The sequence below is a fragment of the Mercenaria mercenaria genome, chromosome 5, assembly GCF_021730395.1.
Source record: "Mercenaria mercenaria strain notata chromosome 5, MADL_Memer_1, whole genome shotgun sequence".
In the NCBI taxonomy this organism is placed as follows: domain Eukaryota; kingdom Metazoa; phylum Mollusca; class Bivalvia; order Venerida; family Veneridae; genus Mercenaria; species Mercenaria mercenaria.
In genome coordinates, this window is record NC_069365.1 from 96,949,855 (window position 1) to 96,973,289 (window position 23,435).

At 35.3% G+C, this 23,435-nt stretch overlaps 2 protein-coding genes across 3 annotated transcripts in view; both read left to right on the forward strand.

The window, feature by feature from the left end:
- Positions 1-2,369: 2,369 nt before the first annotated feature.
- On the forward strand, positions 2,370-23,136 carry LOC128557232 (uncharacterized). Of its 2 annotated transcripts, XM_053544399.1 has the most exons (17): positions 2,370-2,608; positions 4,943-5,095; positions 5,357-5,476; positions 6,283-6,486; positions 7,929-8,077; positions 9,651-9,840; positions 14,400-14,615; positions 15,194-15,349; positions 15,777-15,902; positions 17,115-17,285; positions 17,607-17,749; positions 18,172-18,367; positions 19,024-19,184; positions 19,446-19,590; positions 21,791-21,922; positions 22,309-22,491; positions 22,998-23,136. In XM_053544399.1, exons 2-17 carry the CDS (start codon positions 4,966-4,968, stop codon positions 23,000-23,002), a joined length of 2,427 nt encoding a protein of 808 aa, XP_053400374.1. In that variant the 5' UTR covers positions 2,370-2,608; positions 4,943-4,965; the 3' UTR covers positions 23,003-23,136. The 2 variants fall into 2 exon arrangements, with proteins under 2 accessions (XP_053400374.1, XP_053400375.1); XM_053544400.1 differs by lacking the exons at positions 21,791-21,922; positions 22,309-22,491; positions 22,998-23,136 and adding an exon at positions 20,102-21,291.
- LOC123558015 (uncharacterized) overlaps positions 23,051-23,435 on the forward strand; it is a 58,696-nt gene continuing 58,311 nt past the window's right edge. The window contains exon 1 of the mRNA XM_053544797.1: positions 23,051-23,185. The gene's annotated coding sequence lies outside the window, so the exon portion shown is untranslated. The remainder of the gene's footprint in view (positions 23,186-23,435) is intronic.

Here is a 23,435-nt window from a genome sequence, read left to right on the forward strand (position 1 = left end):
ACGTATAGTTTAAAACCAGGAAAAACAAATGTCAAAATCGTGCAAAAGTAAACCTTTTTGAACAGGGATATTATTATTATTATTATTATTATTATACCAGATTTATATAGCGCCCTTTTCTTGATAAACACGTTCAAAGGCGCTTTACAGCAACTGCAGCCACACAGGGCGCGAAATCATCCTCCACTAGTACAGACACAGAGCGATCTGACCAGAGGGACAGAGTGAGACAAAGCCCCCACAGAGAGATCAGAAATCAGATACAGGCTTGTCCGGCTAACTTAGCCTAGCTCGTTGCGAATAGACAGCATGGTCTTTAACGTGCCCAGTATATAGCACTGATACACGCAAGGATTGCCTGGGTTCCTGACCAGTACACCTCTAGTTATACAAATGTTTGTTTTAAACTGACACATAGCATAGTAGGTAAGCCGCAATTTACCTCGAAATTTCCTAATACAAAGGGAGGGGGTGACTTTGGAAAAAAAACAACTTAAGAAATGAAATGATATTTTTTCCAAATGAACGACAAAATAGGATCGGCAAATCCATGAATCGCGCTAGCGATTCATTCTTAATTTGGCGACCCTATTCTGTCGTTCATTTCGCATGAACACCGAACAAATAGTTTTATTTCTTATATTTACATTTAATTTCCTTACTATTTTTAAACAAAATGATATAAATTGCACATATTTTGTGGCATTTAACATTAAAATCAGCTTCCCGGTCATTCTGTTCACCAGACGGAACAACTGCGACGTCATCTGAGGAACGTCCTTCCTCACTATACGCGGATGTCGTCAAAACAGTGGTCGGTTATCACTAAGCAGCGGTGACGTAACTTTCGCGCCTTTCCTTTTGCTGTTCGTACGAAATGAACGTCACACTTTTCAATGTAAAAGAATAGGGCGAATTTAAATATAAAGAATTAAATCGGTGAAACCTATATACTTTTTACATACATTTTGTAATAACATGTGAACAAATATACAAACATACATACATGCAAAGGTGGACTTGGATTAATGTGGATGCGGGGAAGGTGATCACACATTATAATTAGTAAAAATCAATATATATGCTCAGTCAACTTAGAAATAAACTAGGAATGACTTTTCATTGTCTTCTAGTGTTATCTATCAATGAGTCAGTGCACTTACTTTTGAGTTGTATATATAATTAATATCATAGACAGGCGAAAAGAGAACTTTCGTTGAAACAGTTCATACCAAAACGAATTAAAATGTGTTACACCTCATCGTCAGTAATCAACTCAAAAATATTTTTGTTTCTGAAGACATCTTTAAATGAGATATGATGTTGGAGTGAAATATAATTGAAATACAGATGGTACATCATAACACTAAGCAATTTATTAAAATTCAGTAGAATATCTAAAATAAAAAAAAAACAACAACCACAACAACAACAAAAAAAAAAAGGATTTCGTGTGACAAACACTGTCAATGTAAATTATTTTATTCATAATTTACAAATTACAACATTTGCTTAATATAGGGACACATCATTGAAAAGACCGCCTTTCTGATTGATTGACACCTCACGTTTCAGTTGACTGGTTACTTTGACCTAGTACTAATAAACTTTGATAATGTGGCAGTTGACCTCAATACAACTGACACTGCTTATTTCCCAATAAAGGTAAATCCAATAACTGCTTAGCAATAGATCTATGACAGAGTATCTTTGAACATCCCTGTACGTATTGGACTCAACTGCCACATTATCAAAGTTTATTAGTAACTAGTATCCCGTCAATGGATACAAACATAAAATGCATGGCCCTGTTAGAACGAGTTTAATTCGGTTAATTGTAAGGTCTATTAAAAGTTTGGTGTTGGATTTCAAAGTGTTTAGTTAAAAACTACAACAAAAATATTTTAAATTACTCCCTTTGACAGGATCGTTGATTCGTTTGAATGATTTCCATTTCAAGTATTATGCAATTAAATTTTTGAATTGAAGTACACTTCTGTTATTTAAGATCATGATAATCTACAAGATTTTGTATAGTACTGTAAAAGCACATATTTCGCTGTGTCAAAATTTGAATTTGAAATATTGAGTATGTTTGCGAGGTTGTGAAATGGTAACCCAGCTTGTTCCGACATTTTTGTAAGTCGGATGTACGTACAATGTACCGTTTCTATTTGATATGTTGACGAACGTTTGTGTTATGACGAGATTTTCTCGATTTCTCCATGAATTTCACCAAGCATCATATATTACACAGATTGCTTTTGAAAACTCTTTGTTTTACACACTGATGTACTTATCAAAATAACGAATATCTATTTTGTTTAATGGACTTGGTGATATTAATTTTGTAGTTTTATAACATGAAGCTGTTTATTTTGTCTTTAAGGGAACACGGTATACAAGTCGTCTTGTTCAGCAACAAGTTGTGGTGCCTGTCCTTCTTGCACGGCTTGTTCCACTTCTAACGGATGTCTTACAGGACCAGCAACATACAATATTGTTGTTCGTTGTTATACAACTTCCTATGACAATGATGACGATGGAACGTCTACCCTGACTGTCAGTGTGGCTGAAGAAACACCAGCATTGACCATTAGCCTTCCAGGTATTGACAACTGAAAAAGCAAAAATTTTCTTTCAATTAACAAAATTGAAGTATTTCTAATATTTCATTATCAAGAAATCGTGTTGAACTTTGCAGAAGATGAAAATAAAATATTTCTAATTTGTAGAACCGTCATTTTAATTCCTTACTTTGTTGGATGCCATACCAGTATGCAAGTGTAAAGTAACTTCCCAATCTATAAATTTCACGTTGAGTACCTTCTCTCAAGCGAAAAAGTAAAATTTATAGTACCTCTAGATGGAAAAACCGTGAGTTTTCTGACACTTTTTGTGTACTTACTATGGTTCATGATTTCTGCCAACGACGTTATAAATTTGTTTTGAGCGGCGGCATTTTTTGGCGCTAGTAGATGATAACCGTTGCTACGTGACGATAAGGCCGTCCACAATAATCGAGGATAGAACAAAAAGACGTTGGCAGACGCAACTGCAGAGATAAAATTTAAAAAAAAACATGAAATGAAACTAACTTATTAATTTCTTTATCCTTATCCTTTAGATAAACATAAAAGATATATAAAGATATTGCCTTCATTTTGAATTCTAATACGCTTTTCTCTGTTAAAACACTCTTACATTAGAATGACACCACGCTAATGTGCGGTGACGTCAATGTTTTTGTTGCGACCAAGAAAGAGCGCTACTGTATTTTATCTACTTTTTTAGACTAAGGGCATATTGGAATCGAAATAATTTATAGCAAAACCATATTTTAACACTATTTATACACTCGGGCGGTAATACAATACAAATAATTTCACACGGGCGCTTAATTTCACTCGGGCTGTGCCCTCGTGAAATTATTACGCCCGACGTATAACCGCCAATCGTGCGTAAATAGTGTTAAAGCACTCTTTTGCTGTGAATTATTTCTTAATCCTAATATGTTTATCGCTGTTAAAATACCCCTACGATAGAATGACGTCACGTTAACGTGTGGTGACGTCCATGTTTTTGTTGCGACCAAGAGAGAGCGCTTCTATATTTTATCTACTGTTTTACATTAAGGGCATATTATAATTGAAGTAATTTATATTGAAACCGAATTTTTACACTAATTATGCACTCGGGCGGTAATACGTCGTACAAATAATTTGTAAATTATTACGCCCGACGTATAACCACCCATCATGCATAAATAAGTGTTAAGACAGTCTTTTGCTATAAATAATTTCTTTAAAAAATCGTTTACACATGATTGTGAATAACTCCAATCTGACTGAAGTATATCTCCTATTACGCTACGCATAGGATCTGAGAACGACCTATTCATAGCCTCGTTCTGACGACCCTTTAGCAAGCCAATCAGAGCCTAACTTACAACATCTTGCAAATCTACCTGTAGCCTTGACTTTTGATAGTTACAATTCTTATGTCGTAAAGTATCAGATAGCCGGCTAGCTCAGTCGATAGGCCACTTGCTTTGTAAGCGAGGGGTCCCGGGTTCGAGCCCTAGAATGACTGCACATTTTTCTTACTCTTTGACATTCGAACAAGTCGTCCGATTGGATAAAATAAAAATAGCAATACTGGAAATCCAAAATATACAGAAGACGAATGTGAATGGGTCGTTCTCAGATCTTCGTTCAGAAGATCAAGTACTTTAGTCAGATTGGAATAACTCTGGCCTCTGGTAGATACATATCTGATACTTACAGACTTACCGGTATATAATAATTTATTTTCCTTATGTCTGTGTATGAGATACTTAAATTTGGTTCACTGCATCAAATGTTTTGAAAAGTACCTTTTAACAGTTAGGAAAAATAGTGACCTATCACGCGGTATTTCATTGGAGATACTAGTACTGGTTTGTGCTTATATGATTGGCTAGCTCTGAAATGCACGGCGTTCAAGCCTAAAATGCATCGCGTTAAGTCAGGAAATTTACGGCGTTCAAGCCTAAAATGCATCGCGTTAAGTCAGGAAATTTACGGCGTTCAAGCCTGAATTGTATCGCGTTAAGTCAGGAAATTTACAGCGTTCAAGCCTGAATTGTATCGCGTTAAGTCAGGACATTTACGGAGTTCAAGCCTGAAATGCATCGCGTTAAGTCAATAGTGTAATCAATAGAAAATAAAAAAAAATGTATGCCTTTGTCTAAAAATATTGTTACACTTCATTTCATTATTTAGAACAGATAATACGGTATTGTACAGCTGACGTTATCCCTAAAGCTGCTGTATTTCGATTTCAATAATTTAAACATATCAAAGGAAAAACTTCAAAGTTACAAGTTATTGATATGATTATTAATGATATCATACTTGAGATGTATAAGATTCCAACTAATGAATAATTCTATATTGTTTAGGTTCGGTGGATGCGGATAACTCAATGAACGTTGGCACTGTGTTAACGACAGCGAGTAAATCAAGTGGACCTGTCATTGTGCAGTATACGAAGTCATCTGCTGTTTCAAACACATACCTGCTCAATACAGCCAACATGTTTGAACTGAACACAGGTAAAACCCATTTTTTGATGAAACACTATTGTTTAACGAACGACAAAGATACAGTCAATAGATTAACTGCCATTAAGTTCAATGACCGCAAACCTTTGTTACACGTTTTCAGTTCCATAATTTGCATAACTTTGACCTGATAATTATACTTTTCAAGCTGGACAGGTCGGTATATGACCTACATTGTGTTGTGTGAGACTCAAAACCCAACAAAAACAAGAAAGGAAATAAATATTGATATCAAAATAATGTTGTTTTCAGCCAACGGACAAGTTTATGTGGCCACTGACCCTTCAGTAGAGTATGACTACACTTACAGTATGGGAATATGCATATACAGTCGCCGGCAGGAGTCCTGTGGAACTCTTCCTATAAACTTTGGTATGTTTGTGTATATAACGACTAAACATTTGATAGTTTACACAACAAAAACTATTAAATGGAAACATCTTCAAGAAAAGAGCTTTCTTATATTTAGGAGTATAGTTTTTATCACATACTGGTTTTATACTTCGTTGAATTACCGATGACCCGGAAACTATAAAATAGGTTTCCGTCTGGACGTCTGAATATTTCATATCGGTTAAGTGAAGTTCTTTTCATGTGTGTTGTTGTGTATCAGAAATGATGTCAAATTTATTCAGGCTGCGGAATACATGTATGTGTAGATAAGTTTGTTGCTCTGTATTTAAAAAAAAATGCGCTCGTTCTTCGGCGCAATATTTGTGCTGCAACACTAGTGTATATTTCGCGACACAAAGTTAATATCCTACACTAATGGGATGGTGTGTTATAGTCATAGAAACATTTTGTTTATATTATATGCATTCATAAAACAGCTGTCTTATTTAGATAAAAAACTTACCTGCAATTATCTGCATACACGCAGGAGTATGACATGTAAAATTATTGTTCTGAAATAATAGACTCGGTTGTCTAAACAGACAAGATAGCTGTGATAATAACACTTTCTGGGAACAATAATCAAAAACTTCACGTACGTGTGATGTTTAAAATGTGTACTTGTGACGATATACGTAATATTATCCAAAGGGAATTACTTCGATATCCTTACAGGTTGAGGATATCGTCCCGTAGACCGTCCAAGACCGTACTCAGGCACTACAGTAACAGGAAAACAATATCAAAACAACTATATTATAGTAATAACTAAGAATCTTTTACAGACGGGTGCTTCCAGACCCCAAACTGTAACGATCAGACAGACACCACCAGTTTCAGTGACCAGATTGCAGTCGGAGCAACATTGTTTACCATGACATATACTAACCCTTCGGCTCATTTCACCGCAATCAGTTCCACATGGCAGAATTTGAATTTTGTAAAAGTTTCTTCAACACTAGCAGAAGCTTCCATACACTTAACGACAGGTACACAGTTTTAACTTGTATTTTGTGTTAAAGTATCAGCACACTAATAGTCAATATTGAAAGTCTGCACAAACTCTATATTTCTAGTATCTATACCCAAAAGTAAGTTGAATTCAAACATTTAATAAACTTTACCGTCAATTATGAAAATTAATACAATATTCATTATTTCGGCTAATTATCGGATTTTGATCCATCAGTCGACAAGGATCGTCATTGTAAAAAGAGCTACATAACTTTTTTTAATCTATTCTCTGATTAAAACCAAAATTTATTCAGTTTCAAAGTAAACCGACTGAAAAATATTAACATATTTATCTGCACCCCTTATCCAGAATGGCCGCCTTTTCTAGAAGATTTTTTTACCAGACTTTTCTTAGACATTTTTAAAAGTATGTCATGTACATGGGTAATGAGCACATCAAAATTATCTTGATTCTTATAGAAAATAAATATTAAAGAAAAAGAACAAGTAAATCCTGCAAATAACTTTGTATATTCGTGTAAATGGGATTGTGTATTCGTTTTAAGAAGGCTGTACATCTGTTTGAGGAGTCTGTATATTCGTTTAAAGATATTCACATATTCGTGTAAAGAAGCTCGTACATTCGTGAAAAGAAGTTCGTGTGTTATGTAAAGTAGCTCTTATAAATATTCGTGAAAAGAAGTTCCTATATTACGTTAGGAAGTTTGTAAATTCGTGTTAAGAAGCTCGATTTTTCAGGTAAACAGGCTGAAATCGGTGCAAAATAGCACATATAATTATTCGTGTGAAGAAGCAGCTTGTATACATGTACTCGAGTAAAGAATTCTGTGTAAAAATTCGTGTTATGGAGTTCTTATATTCGTGTTAAGAAGTGTGTATATTCATGTAAAGCAGTTTGTATATACGTTTAAAGAAGTTTGTATATTCATTTAAAGATGCTCGTATATTCGTGTAAAGAAGCTGGTATATTCATGTTAAGAGGCATTAAAATTCGTGAAATTAAGCTGTATATTCATATAAGGGAGTTCGTATATTCGTGTAAAGAAGCTCGTACATTCATGTAAAGAAGTTTGTATATTCGTGTTTGGAAGTTCGTATTTAAGGATAAACAGTCTTTTGTTCGTGTATAGGAACTCACATATTCGAGTAAAACGTTTGTATATTCGTGTAAAGAAGCTCATATATTATTTGTGTAATTTAAAATTTTTTATGTATTCGTGTTAGGAAGCTTGTATATTCGAGTAAAAAAAGGTCGTATATACTTGTAAAGAAGCTTGTATATTCAAGTAAAGAAGCTAGCAAATTCGTGTAAAGATGCTTGAATATTCAAGTAAAGAAGTTTGTGTATTGTATATTTGCATTTGCATTTTGCGGTTACCGTAATGTAAGAAAGGCCTGCGCAATTGCAGAAGGTAACTGGGATTTATATTCCTGCATATTTATCCTTGTTATTAAGGTGTTCTGTCTACAACTGGGAACGTAACAGTATGGCCAGACTATCCCCATTCGACACACACCTTTGTTGTAAGAGTTAGCAACCCGGGACATTCGTGCTCATATTCCGCCACGTGCACTATGACCATGCAGTTCTCCTTTACAAACTGGGTAAGATATTGATTAACATATATATACCTTAAAGACATAGTATATATCATTCCGAAGTTGGGGATTCGATAATATTGCAATCTGACAAAAGTACATCTCCTATTACGCTACGCATAGGATCTGAGAACGACCTATTCATTGCCTTGTTCTGACGACCCTTTCGCTAGCCAATCAGAGCCTAACTTGCAACATCTTGCAAATCTACCTGTAGCCTTGACTTTTGATATTTACAATTCTTATGTAGTAATGTATCCGATAGCTGGTTAGCTCAGTCGGTAGGCCACTTGCTTTGTAAGCGTGGGGTCCCGGGTTCGAGCCCTGGATCGACTGTACATTTTTCTTACTCTTTGACATTCGAACAAGTCGTCTGATTGGATAAAATAAAATTAACATACTGGAAATCCAAAATATACAGACGACGAATGTGAATGGGTCGTTCTCAGATCTTCGTTTAGAAGATCAAGTACTTAAGTCCGAATGATAATATTGCTATTAATCAATTTAAAAGTGTAAATTTCTTGAAGTCTATTTCTTATTTCTTGAAAGTTTATATGAAATTGTTGAGTTTGGTGAAGATCGGATTGTCGAGTACAGCTGATGCTGCTTGATGCATTTTGATATAAAAAACTCTGACAAGTCCACTGCAAGTTTTAAATTCTAGCCCAATACTGAAAAATCAGCCTTATTTGGAAAACGTAATCTTAATGGATTTAAGGGTAGGCTTATCTCAGTGTTGTTATATTTTCTGGTCCTTCGGGATCATTGATTTCAACTCATTTAGATTTGAAGATTGAATACTGCTTAAGCCGGTGCTTGGGGGCGTGGGCAGTGGGTTAGGGTTAGGGTTAGGGTTAGTGTTGCATTTTCCATTACTGCTCATGAACAGACTCAATCAAACCGAGTTTGCATTTTTCACTGTTTGCATTGTTCTTGGTGTTTCCGAGGGATCTGTTTTTCAGATTATATTTACTTCACAACAGCGGGTGTTAAGTGCTGTGTGGCGGCCGTAAAGTCGCCCCGACTTCATCTCAGTGTTGTTATATTTTCTGGTCCTTCGGGATCATTGATTTCAAATCATTTAGATTTGAACATTGAATACTGCTTAAGCCGGTGCTAGGGGGCGTGGGCAGTGTTGCATTTCCCATTACTACTCATGAACAGACTCAATCAAACCGAGTCTGCAATTTTCACTGTTTGCATTGTTCTCGGTGCTTCCGAGGGACCTGCTTTTCAAATTATATTTACTTCACAACAGCGGGTGTTAAGTGCTGTGTGGCGGCCGTAAAAAGTCGCCCCGACTTCATCTCAGTGTTGTTATATTTTCTGGACCTTCAGAAATCCTCAACCTCAGGCTGCAGTGTCGTGACCACACCAAAGGCTGAAATCCTAAACATCAGGCTGCAGCGTCGTGACCACACCAAGGCTGAAATTCTCAACCTCAGGCGCCCGAAACATCAAACAATTAAACTCTAGACTACATCTTCTATATCAAGTTGATGTTAAAGGCTTTTATGTCTGTATCATAAATGCATTTTATTTGTGTATCACAAATACATTTTATTGTGCATTGTAGGCTATACGTTTCATCAGTTTGCCCACCACATACAATATTCACGAGGACACGGACTCACGAAGACTGGTACACAGTATTATTACGTACGATTACAACAACCCGGATCATGATAATGTCACGTGTGTAGTGACAGCCAATGAGGACACAGCTCTTCTTGAACTTACCCACAACGGAAACTATTCTTATGACTGTAAGTATTTATTTTGAGTTTTCAGCTGCAGTAATGCACTTTGCTAATTTCATTGAATGCATTTATAATAATTACAGGCTATCTAATTATTCGCACTAAGCTAATGGTAGTCATTCCAGTCATACGGTATACGTCATCATTCATGATAAAAATTACAATCTACAGATCAGCTTCGTTCGCTCGTCCTGGTAGTATTTTTGCGCCTTCTATAGCTTCGAGCCAGCGGAAGTCCCTGTACTATATACTTCTACATATATATCTAGGTCCGACCTGTCACATAAACATGGTCTTTATGATGTAATGCATATCGTTTTATATATAGCAGTACAAACTCGCTATACCAATTTCTGTTCCGTACTAATTCAAAACAATCATTCTGCGTTCCTAATAGCACGATATGAAACGTAATCCCCTGCAAAAAATTAATATCGACCAAACACGTATTAAGGGTCAAAATTGTTCTTTGAAAATCAACAGGATTGGTTAAATCAGTTTATTAATTTTTAAAAGGTAGAATATTAGCATAAACATTCTGCCAATAAAAGTAAGTCTCCTTGTCTGGTAATGACTAGAGATCATCTTTAAAAGTATGACGAGAAACAGACAAAAATAACATCACATACGCAGAAAATAAAATGTGTGCCTTTACGCATAAGATACCAGATTAATGAAAATTATCTCTCCCACCACACAGTGGTGTGGGAGACATATGGATTTACTCCAGTGTGTGTGTGTGTGTGTGTGTGTGTGTGTGTGTCTGTCTGTCTGTCACAAAGCTTGTCCGCACTCTAAGTCAAACATTTCTCATCCGATCTTCACCAAACTTCAACAAAATGTGTCTGTCAATAAGTGCTCGGCCAAGTCCGATAACTAGCCAAATCGGCCTAGGCACTTCGGAATTATGGCCCTTGATTTACAGAAAACACTCAAATTTCTTGCGTAGTTTTACCCCTAAACCGGCGCCTATACTACTAGTAGGCGTCCTTTTGGTATCAGGAAAGCGCTTGCACATGTGGATTAAGTAAACAGTATAGGTCAAAGGGAAGTAACAGTTTTCCCATAGACTTACATTGTAATGTTTTGGGTTATAGCCCTTTCCTAACATTTAAACTTTTGATGCCACCTACCCAGGGTGAAAGAACTATTCAAGGCCTAAAAGAAAACAGCCAGAAATATACATGTTGACCGTCATTTTTGTGCACTTTTTTCACCCGCATGTCTGTAAGCCCCAGTCCGGCAGTGAATTTTTGTTTACATTTCATGAATATACCAAATCACTAAAACAAGCAAAATTTTCAAACAAAATACACTTCAAATATTTTTTCCTCCATTAATCATGGCTTAGAACTTCAATTTAAGAAATAAAACAGTTTTCAAACATATTCAACAGATATTTCACCAATGAGAGACCACTTTACATCTTAAATATTTGTCTCCAAATAGTTATTTCCCTTTGACCTAAAGAGATACTTTTTTCTTTTTATATGAACAAAATATTGCTCAGAATGATAAAATAAACATTTACGAACTGAGATATGATTACCTTTTTACTCGGATACCCATATGCTGAAAATCGCTGACGAAATTTTGGTGGCGGGATCTGCCTGCATTTTGAGATAGAGATAATGTTTCACTTGAATCAAGAAATCCATGATATTTCAGTCACCGTACTCCTATTATTTTACCCATATGGTTCAAATGAGGAATGCGTACTAATAAATGTCCCGTCTAATTGCTTGCGTGTATATTTCATGAATACGCTGATATTTATGTCGACGTTGGGTCTATTTCTTACCCCACCCACCACCAAAATCGCGTGTTTTCATAGATTTTGCACCTTATGCGCCTATCAGACAACTTTAGGATGCAAGAGTGTAATCAAAACTGAACGAATATATAGCAATAAGTGGTACAGTCAAGAAAATTAATAAATTGAAATCTATATATACGTTAAACGGACCCCGGGGAGCAGTCAAAATAAGCACCTGACGTCCAGAAATTGTTGGAATTTGACTGCTGATGCTACATTCTACAGCTTGTATTAGAAAATATGACGTGCAGAACTTGTTAAAAGTGTAATGTCACTGTTAGATATTTACGTTTTACCAGACTGGCAAAAACAAAAATGACATAAATCTTCATGTAGTCCCGAAGATTAAGGATAAAAGTAGGAACATTCTCAAATGAACACTATTTTTAATGCCTTTTTCAGTTTCTGTAAAAGAAAAAATGCATTACAGGGGAAGCACCATGCATTTTTGCCAATGTGTTAACACAATCTAACGAAAAATGTCATTTAAGTTACTCAAAATAAACGGGACATCATAAAAATAGGCAAAAAATAAGTATTTTGCTATTAAAGGGAGGTAATTCAGATTAGTATTATCATATATTGTCAATCGCGATTGATAAATTGTTTCCCTTTATGGTGAAATACCGTTCATTCCGTATTTCTCACATAATTAGCTATCTGCTAACGCAATTACGTGACTATATTTCAATAAATCAGCAGTTATTTTAACTATAAAGCCCCCTATTTACCGTTCAAATAAACCTTTGAAAGAGATACTTTTTTCATTTTTCGAAAATAGTACAGAAAATAAAGTAAAATTGACACCAGCGACTGTTTCAAATACAGATTTGTCTAAATTTTATGCAAATTAACACAAAATGTATGAGAATGATCAAGATCAAGGTCCAGCTGTATCATTTCAGACATTCACTGGGCATATACTTTTTTTTATAAAAAAGAACGCTATCTTTATTCTTTTTGCCAAATAATATTCATTTCTCGGATTTCCGATTTACACAGAGCTATCTGGTTCCAGTTATTGCTTACTGTATTCACAATTGTGCATATATAAGCTTGAAATTCAGTCGAAATCATATAAATATGCATAGAACAGCATATACGCTGCAATATAGCTTTCTGAGGCAGAAAAGTACCTCTCCGTCACACCAAAACCAGTAGTAATCCCATTTTTATGATAAATTTTCATGAAAAATCTATGTGAAGACACGTTTTATGTTTTAAAAGTTTTAAACCAGACACTATCATGCAAATAAAACACATTCATCGTGTATTTCTCTGTTTACAGCCACCCACATGGCATGGCAATATAGCAATTCAGGGTGCTCTTTAGGTCAAAGGGAAGTAACAGTTTTCCCACAGACTTACATTGTAATGTTTTGGGTTATAGCCCTTTCCTAACATTTAAACTTTTGATGCCACCTACCCAGGGTGAAAGAACTATTCAAGGCCTAAAAGAAAACAGCCAGAAATATACATGTTGACCGTCATTTTTGTGCACTTTTTTCACCCGCAAGTCTGTAACCCCCAGTCCGGCAGTGAATTTTTGTTTACATTTCATGAAAATACCAAATCACTAAAACAAGCAAAATTTTCAAACAAAATACACTTCAAATATTTTTTCCTCCATTAATCATGGCTTAGAACTTCAATTTAAGAAATAAAACAGTTTTCAAACATATTCAACAGATATTTCACCAATGAGAGACCACTTTACATCTTAAATATTTGTCTCGAAATACCATATACTTTTTCAACCAATCAAAGGCCCTGTTAGTTATTTCCCTTTGACCATATAAAGACTGACTTACTATTTAGATGATTAGGCAGTTGCGGGAGACATGCGCTTTTCTCAAAAGCATCTCTAGTTTTACAAGCGCAGAAAACAAAGAAGTAACAGAAAAAACAGCTCTTCAGTGCATGAATATGACGAAATATTCACAATAGACAAATGGAAATCTATTAAAGGAATGATAATTTTATTAATTACCTAACTTCTTATATAAACCACTTGTCAACAATTTGTGATGTTGTAGTTTAACTTCAATTTACTTGCCTAAAATCATTGTTAAGAACGAAATGAGTTTTTTCCCTTACTGAATGACTTGCCGGTCATTAGATGAATATTATTACAAACTCATTGTTAAACACTGTTTAGCTACAATAGAACCTTACGTTTAAATTTCATATAAGGTGCGTGATGTCACTTTTTACGTTAGTTTCTTTCATTTAAATGTTCTTGAACGACGCTAATTTTAATTTTGCAAAGGCTAAAGAACAGATTTATACCATTTATGTAATAATTATGAGTGTAGAATGTGTATGTAATAAAAGAGTTATTAGATTTACATCGAGAAATATGTACCCGTTCTTTCACGGAATGGTATTGCGCTCCTAAAGTCGCGCAGTATTCCCGCCGCAGAACTCATGCATATATCTAACCTATAATTTTCATGAAACTCCTCCCCATATAACTCTACGTTGAATAGTTTATGCTATTGATGGGTCTATAGTTCAACACCTGATTGCTAGACTAACGTCAAAACGTGTAAAAAAACTTTTGAAATATATTACTGATGTGATGTGATAAAACACTTGTTGAAAGACTCGCAGATAACAAACTCTAGCAAGCCTAAAAATGGTTAAAAAGATTTATATGGCTAAATAGGAAATGATAATAAACGTTACAGAAACGTATGTTGCATAACATAATGAGACACTTAACATGAGCTTTATATAACTCTTTCAGCATGGTTTATTTATAAGAAAGTATGCCAGGATCCTGACTGTGGGTACATTGGTGCTGCCTTCCTCTGTACTGTGGGTATTGGATGTTTGAACTACGACTTAGATGACGAATATACGATCACCATACAATGCAGTGACGCTTATGGTTCAAGTGACACGGAAACCTTCACTCTGCAAGTTACAGAAAATCAACCGCCATCTTTCACAAATACACCAAGTACGTCGTTGCCTATTGGCACTAAAATACGTGAAGTGTTTGCAAGGCTATTCATGTTATGTTTAGAGTTGTAATGCACTAGACATTGCACGTCTAACAGGCTACGGCTTCCACATACTTGGAACGCCCATTTGCTCTGTTTAAAGTAAAATATGCATGTATGGCTTTGACGGCCACACACTTCAAGAACATATTTCACATTTCAGAAGTTTTATACAATTTATTTACATGGCCCACATCATATGCGTTCACAAATACCAAACATTATTACATTCCTTATTAAAATAGTAACAAAACTGCATTGCAGAAAGTCTTGTATACCAGACCAGATAACAGGAAGCGGGATATAAAATCGGAAGCGGGCACTATAACCGGTTACTGGTCCGCCATGGATGAGTCTCGTAATTTGTGGCGTCATTTTACCATCTGTCGTCGCGATAAAAACACTTTAACATCGATATTTTACATCATTTTCTGATTCAAGCAGTCCAGTAATCGTTATTGTGCTTAGTTATACAATAAACAATGTGGTTTTAGCACTCTTAAACCCATATCGGATATGTTTCTTTACTTTTCAGCTACAATCACAGTAAACACTGACAATATAGCACATTTAGATAAAGTGTTTTCCATCTACTACTCGGATTCAGAAGGTGAAACATTAGACTACAATTTCACCATTACACCGTCTACACCTTCTTTGTTTGCGTTTGATACTCGGGGCAACTATTACGGTGAGTACCGTAAAGAAAATTGTATAAAAGGAATATATTTCAGACGAGGCCGTAATCTGAATCGTCACTGACACACAACACAATGGCTGAAAAAATATAGAAATATTTTATTTATCACGATAGTAACAAACGTTTATTTTTCTTTTTAATGTAAACAGTATACGAATACATAGCACTTCATCACATGCTGTATGATGCAAAACAAATTCTACGTCAGTCATAGGTTAAAGGGCTGTATCGACTTGCACCTTGAAATAGCGTATTTTATTGCTGCATCGTTTCCACCAAAAGATATCTGCAGCTTACGTTCCAGTTTTAAAATTAAGATTACAATATATGACGTTCAAAACTTTTCATAAAAGAAACCGTATAAGGCTCATTACTTTTAAAGCAGTGTATGGTTAATTTTATTATTTGTATTGTTTAGATGATCCGGCTAATGTTACAGCCACTATATTCCAATGGGACCTAGTTAATAGTTCCTTTGCTGTTACCTTTTGTGGCCGAGAAAGAAGAAATATAGTCTGCTCTTCGTTTGATATTGACATCCGAGGTAAGGTGAATTATATATATATACTTGGAATTAAAGAGCCATCAATAACATCTCAAAAAGTATAGCAGACATGTGCTTCAAAGTCCAATGACAATTACATTTTACTAACTTTCAATATACAAAAATGGATATGGGGTAGAAAAAGGGGAATAGAGGTTTGAAGAAGGGGAAAACAAGGGTGAAAATTCTAAAGGAAAATCTTCTGTAACAAAATCTCCCAAGAACACAAACCACATCAGTGCAAGCATGGACGCGCCGAAAGCCAAAGACGCGCATGTACAGATAAACACAAGAAAATGAACCAGACACATTGGATAAAAGGGGGAAACACAGTGGGGCATCACTAAAAATGAAGTTGAGCGTAACGGTTCTGGCGGTTGGGACTTGCGAAAAGTAACACAACCGACAAACAATACAATATAAATAAGATAACATATAATATGAAACGAACAAAAACCAGTTAAATATAACAGCACCGCCTTTGAATGTTCAAGGAAACTAGTGACAAGGTAAACGCGTTTTGAGCATGCCAACTGCTAACTTTCCCGATTAAAAACAAATTTCAACGAGTTAGACAAATCAGTAGAAATAAAATAATTCTCCGCTGAGAAAGACTAAAATATAAGTGACAAAATACAAGATTATATTTGGTACAACATATAAGTACTGTCAGTCTAAGGTATAAGTACAACAATGTACTCCAGAACTTGTCTGAAGTCATAGCACAAAAAGCCTACCCTTTAAAGGCAGTACTAAGCACGACACAAACTTTTCTTTATTTCATGTAACATTATTTTTCAAGTGCTTAAATTCTGCTATTTCACGTAAGGGCGAAAAGTAAAATTTGCTTTTGGAAATGACATTGTGTTGATTTTACATATATAACAGTGCGATTTTTTATATGAGCCGTGCCATGTGAAAACCATCATAGTGGGTTTGCGACCAGCATGGATCCAGACCAGCTGCGTATCCGCGCAGTCTAGTCAGGATCCATTCTTTCTCTAACAGTTCTCTAATTGCAATAGGCTTTAAGCGAACAGCTGAATTCCTGACCAGACTGAGCTGTTAATTGCATGCTGTTTTATCATGCTGTCCAAATACTCTATGTATACGATTTTCACATCACGCTCACGTTTATAACCTTTATTCGCTAAATCAATTACTTCTTTCACTGTTTATACCTTTATATATTCGCTAAACAATTTATTTCAGAGTATTGTGGACCTACACCGGTATGTAGCGATGACTCAACGACAGTTACCGATCAGTTTGTCACAGGTGCCGAGCTGTTCCAAATAGATGTAACCGGAAGTGGATACACGTCACTCTCTTACGTCACAATATCCGAATATTCTAATCTGTTTTCTGTGAATTCGGTCACAGGTATATTTACAAAAATAGAAAGTTAAACGTTTGCATAAGGCGTCGCTTGACACTGAACGTAAACAGGTCGTAATAGCGGGTTGATCTTATCCAACACATAAGACGAAAAATTTACATGCTTTCAAAAATAAGGCAGCTATTAGAACAGTGTATTCTAAAAACTTCATATAATTAATACGTGTCTGTGTACAAGTCGAGGCCAAAAAGAAACTAAAACTAATATCAGTAATAGTTCATAATTATCAACATTTAATAAACTAAATGTCATATCCTTGAATTACCATTTAAAAATGATTATACCACAGTGTAGCTGTTTTGTAGGCAGTGTAACATCAGCAGCAGCCTTAGAAGCAAGGAGTCCTCCTGGCTCAACCACTTACTCTATAGTTGCGAATGTTTACGACACCGCTGCTTGTGCTGTCGCAGCTTGTGCTCTCAGTGTTGAAGTCACATTTACCAACTTTGTATGTATAATCGTACAACATTATTGCAAAACTAGCATTAATCTATCGTGATTAATTTTGAACTATGTATAAGTTAAAACAGTCTGACGTAAGGTGGTCCAAAACATGATTTCACCGACGGAACCAGTCAGTCATTGTAGGAAAAGCAATAAACAAAACAAGCAATCAACTGGTGCTTTTGAGCATATATATATCACGGTTAGCGTATTTTATTTAATATTATTGTATCCAGAAAGTGCACAGATAAATACTCAAATCCTAACACAGTCCTCCTTATTCTCTTTATTGGTATGGTGGATTAACAATATACCCGGATATATACGTTTATTGTAATGTAAAGTCAATGTCTATCGATTTATATCAAAACACACTAAATTTGATACGTTATGTAACAGACAAACCATTTTTGTATTATGTTTCAGGATATATCTATCGACAACATGGGAAGTGTTAATGTTGATATTCATGAGGACGAGCAAGCGTCTGTGACACTTGTCACCATAGCAACATCAGATGACAACACTATCGACGGGGTCACTTGTGAGGTAGACAACGCCGCATCAACACCAGCAAATAACAACATATTCTTCGCTGTGGAAACAGACACTGGTTCGAATGGTTAGTATATCTATTCCCTGATGACTGCTTTTATAAAACATACGCAATAAAGACTAATACATCCATCAGCGGTAGTGCCTTTCACGTAGAAAATGCAAACATAAACGACTTGAATGAAACACTGAATTTATATCTGAAAATTATATTTTCATTAAGCGTATACATTTTTTCCATTCTAGTCCAAACAAAAATCCGCCATTTAGTTTAATCAAACATTAATTTGAAAGCCAAGGACGGACCGATTTCTAATGTTGGCAAAACTTGTGGTTCAACCCTTTTATATTTTCGCACCTTTGCAAAGTTACCGAATATTTCTTAACGTACAATAGTATTATATATGTCTTGATGTATTGATAGTTTGCTGTTGTATATATATTTACATATGTATCAGTAAATTATTGTCTTGATGTGCATTTACCATAATGTCTTGTGTGATTATTACAATAAAATATGATTAAACTAAACTGTTCTATTATTTATTTCTTTGGTTTCGATGTCATATTTATCTATTTTACTTGATCTATTTTCATTATGTACAAATACATGCATACACTGCCATGGTAGTGCGTATGTCGAAAACGTATATTTTTTATTTTCCATCTATTTTGAACTAGTCAGATATGAATGAATTTTATAGATCTATAACACACTTACAGTTTATGAGTTAGTGAGCAAAGAGGGACCAGGATTTGATTATGACGTAGCAGACACGTATACAGTAGTGGTTGTTTGTGAAGATAATTATGGTTCCTCTGACACAGCTACTGCTACGGTGAGCATACTTGAGAACCAGGTACCAACAATGGATAATCTAAATGGAAAATATATAATCCAATAATCGATATTATCTCGATGTTTGTACTGTTAGAATAAAAACATTTACAAAGGTCTGTCTGTTTCTTAGACAGTCTTTGCACAAGGTCCAAAATAATTCTGGAGAAAATATAATGATCTGTTTGGAATATGATTCATATACAATTCTGAAAATCTTACAGAAATTTTAAACCATGCATTCTTTAGTACACCAAACAAAATGTAGAAAGTTCACAAACATTCTGATACATTTCATAAAACGCTAGCTGGAGACGTCATCAATGTAGATCCGATGACGGTAGGAGCTGGTGACGTCATATTTACTCTACAAATATCAGACGACGAAGGTGATCAACTGAAGTATTCGTGTAGTGTAACGAACAATTTCGTCCCTCTACAGTGTTTATCAGGTATCAATGTTTTACTATGTCTTAATCAACTTATTTACTTCACAACAGCGGGTGTTAAGTGTTGTGTGACGTCCGTAAACAGTCGCCCCGACTTCATCTCAGTGTTGTTATATTTTCTGGTCCATCGGGATCATTGATTTCATTTCATTCAGATCTGAAGATTGAATACTGCTGAAGTCGGTGCTAGGGGACATGGGCAGTGTTGCATTTACCATTACTGCTCATGAACAGAGTCAATCAAACCGAGTCTGCGATTTTCACTGTTTGCCTTGTTCTCGGTGCTTCCGAGGGAGCTACTTTTCAAATTTTATTTAAGTATTTATGTTTAGTTTGTAGTTTCTTGTTCTGTGCCGATACGTTTAGTTATTCATACCCCCTAAAACCTTAATATAAAATACATATCTCGGCCATTTTCAGCGGGTACTGAATTTAGCGAAATAATAAAAATTTAAATGATCATATGCTGTATATTAAAATAAAAAATCATTGGAATGCTTTTTTAAAATAACAGTAAAGTCTAATATCCTCTGGGGACGAATCAAGAAATGTGGTTTAAGGCAAAGCACGTAGATTTAGATGGTCCTGGGTATGACCTACTAGGAAGAGATTTGGCAAGTACAATTTACATCTCAACTGGTGTCATCTGATGTTTATTTGAGATAGTTTGAGCATGACATTTTGATACAATGTCATCTTTTAAAGTTGTAAAATACCTAAATTAAAATATGCATCCATATTTTAAAATACATTTACATTTTGCAATGAACACGTTGTCACTACATTGTTAATGATCACATGGCAATGAAAGATTTTCTGATACGTTTACCTTAAAGTTGTAATAGGGGCCTCTGTGGCCGAGTGGTTAAGGTCGTTGACTTGCGATCAATTGCCCCTTACAGATGCGGGTTTAAACGTCACTTTAGGTGTAGAATTTATCATGTGAGGAAGCAATTCAGCTGGCTACTGGAAGGTCGTTTTTTGCCCAGGTGCACGCCAAGGCCTCAGACAATGTCTTGAGGGTCACCTGGGATCTTCCGCAACTTGCCATATGATCTAAATTATGTCAGCATGACAGTCACTATAAACACAATAAAATAGCTATAAATGGGTTCCCCGGACTAAATATTCAGCCTGTAATACGACTCATGTTTTCTTGTTTTAAAAAATCAAATCACACAAAGATTTCATATACTTTTACTACCACACGCCATTTTGAAACATTTTAACATTGATAAGTATCATGTAAATATAATATAAAACTTTTACGATGAGGTAAGACAGTGACGTAACTTGTTGTTTTTTGTTCATGTTCGTCTCTCACAGCGTTTTCAGCTAGTTGTATATTTGAGAAATTTTAACGAATTTTTGTGACTCGTAAAATAAGTAAATGTTGATGTTGTCATTGTTTTGATGTTGTTGAACATTTGAAATGTTATCGATTACATATTATGCTAAGGGTGAGTTGAATTTACAGGAAGACTTTTCAGTAAGTTTTCCTCTTTCTCCTCACTACCCTTATCGCCTCCTCTCATCATTTGCTCTTGCATTTGCGCTTGCTTGCATTTGCACCCGCGCCCCTCCTTTTACTATGAGCAAGTCTTGCCCACCATAATTTTGGCAGCCGGTCGTCCGTAGGCGGTGCCCGACTGTTGGTTTTCCTGCTTGTTTGTGTGTGAGTGCGTGTGTGTGTGTCTTAGGCGGTACCCCACATTGTTATTACGACTTACGTGTGTATGTGTGTGTGTGTGTGTGTGTGTGTGTGTGTGTGTGTGTCTTTTGTACGTGGATGTGTGTGCTACTGTGGTTTACGTTGTAAGGTTACTTTCACTTTTGAATATTCATACTTGCTCCACTTTCCCCCAAACATCAGACCTTTTAATCTACCCGTTACCCCCTCCTTCACACTCCCCTTGCCCCCATATCGCCTTCGCTTTTTCTGTATTTTCATGTAATTAAAATGTACTTGTTGGATTTTAGAAGCAACCCGTCTATAATATTTAGTTATGACCTTGTTATGTTCCATGTTGTAAAACTATTTGCCATTTGCCGACCGTACAGCCAAACGTATAAATACAAGTGCACAATTTTCGTTTCGCCATTGTCTATGTATTTTGGAATATGCAAATACTATTTTAACATGTTTTAAACTTAGCACTCCCCACTACTACCCACTACTACCTTGTTAAACATATATCTGTAGATGGTGTTGTGTCACTAAGAAGGAATGTTAGGATTCCAGACGAAGAAGGGGAAATGTACAATGTGACATTATGTATAGAAGAAAGTGCTCACAATCATACAGTCTGTGAAACCCTCAATGTCAATATTTCATGTAAGTACTGGAGTTTGAATTGTAACATTACAATGAATTTCAGACATTTTATTTGCAGTGTATGAAACAGTGACTGTTGTCATATTGGTTATCAAAATTATGTTTCTCTTCACCTGTCCTGTCATTTAATGCATGTACCTTATATTATACTAGAACTATATTTTGAGCTCTTGTATTTATTCAGGTCATACTGATATTTTACCAGAAAGAATAACCAAGATTAATGAATGTAACCAAACGCATCAATAAAGATATCAAGTCGACATTTTATTATTAATGAAAACATTTTCTTTATTTCATCCAAGCTTTTGTAGACCGAAAAAAGAAAACATGTGTAATATATAACAAAAACAAGATTATTTTCTTTGCATTGCTTAATATTGTAGCGTCCAAAACAAACCCAATACTGAACAACCTACCTTATAGCGTAAGTTTTGATGAGGATTCTGCCGTTGATGTCACGCTGTTTACCGCGACTGTAGAAGATCCGGACGCACTGGATGTTCACACATTCTCCATGACTGTGTATCCCAAAACATCCAGTTCAGCATTCGCCCTTGATGCAAATAGTAATGTATTATTTCAGGGATATTTGAATGTATACAAGATAAGAAAGCTGTATTTCTATCACAATTATTCTAGTATTATAGTGTAGTCCTAATTAAATAACTCTAAACAATACTGTAAATAATTAAGACGGTAGCATCCAAGGTAATATTAACGGAAATTTATTCATTTTTCAAGTAATAATATTCAAGTAATATGCATCCTTTTTGCTATAAAGCATACATCATAAAATCAAGATAAAATCAATGATAAGGTATCCATTGTTTTAATCGAAAACTATACAGCAATATTTCAAGATAATATTGATGGTAAAAATATCAATCACATTCATTTGATAAAATTTCGTACACTATTATTTGAAAACATTATCGATGGCAGTCTTTTTGCTAGAATATAATATATCATTATTACAAGAAAATATCGATGGTAAAAGCTATGCTGTCCTTTTTGCTAGAGAATCGTGCATCATCATTATCTACCTGATATATTTCTTCTATGTAATTTTCAGCTTGAGTTTTAACTTTGCAAGAATCACTTGACTATGAGACGCTAAACCATTACGAGTTTTTATTCAGCGTTAGAGATGCCTATTTACCTGGTATAGAGGATAAATATCTCAACCTGTCCGTGCTGGATGTTAACGAAGCTCCTTCACTAACATTGGCTGAGACAACTTATGCTACCATAGAAGAAGATGTAAGTGAAACCATCTCTAGTATTTTTGTTTCTCCCCAATAGTTTTTAATATATTTGTGTGTGTTATAGCTGTTACTGCTGTCACAGCTGGCTCTATCTCACTTACGCAGGAACTTTAACGTCTTCCCCAATCAATATAAGTGTATGTTTTTCCGGTGACCATATTACCAACAAACGCTTTCGAACAATTTCAGTTGAAAATAAGAAACAAGCTATTCCAGACCTGGAAAGCTGTGCATTCACCATTGAT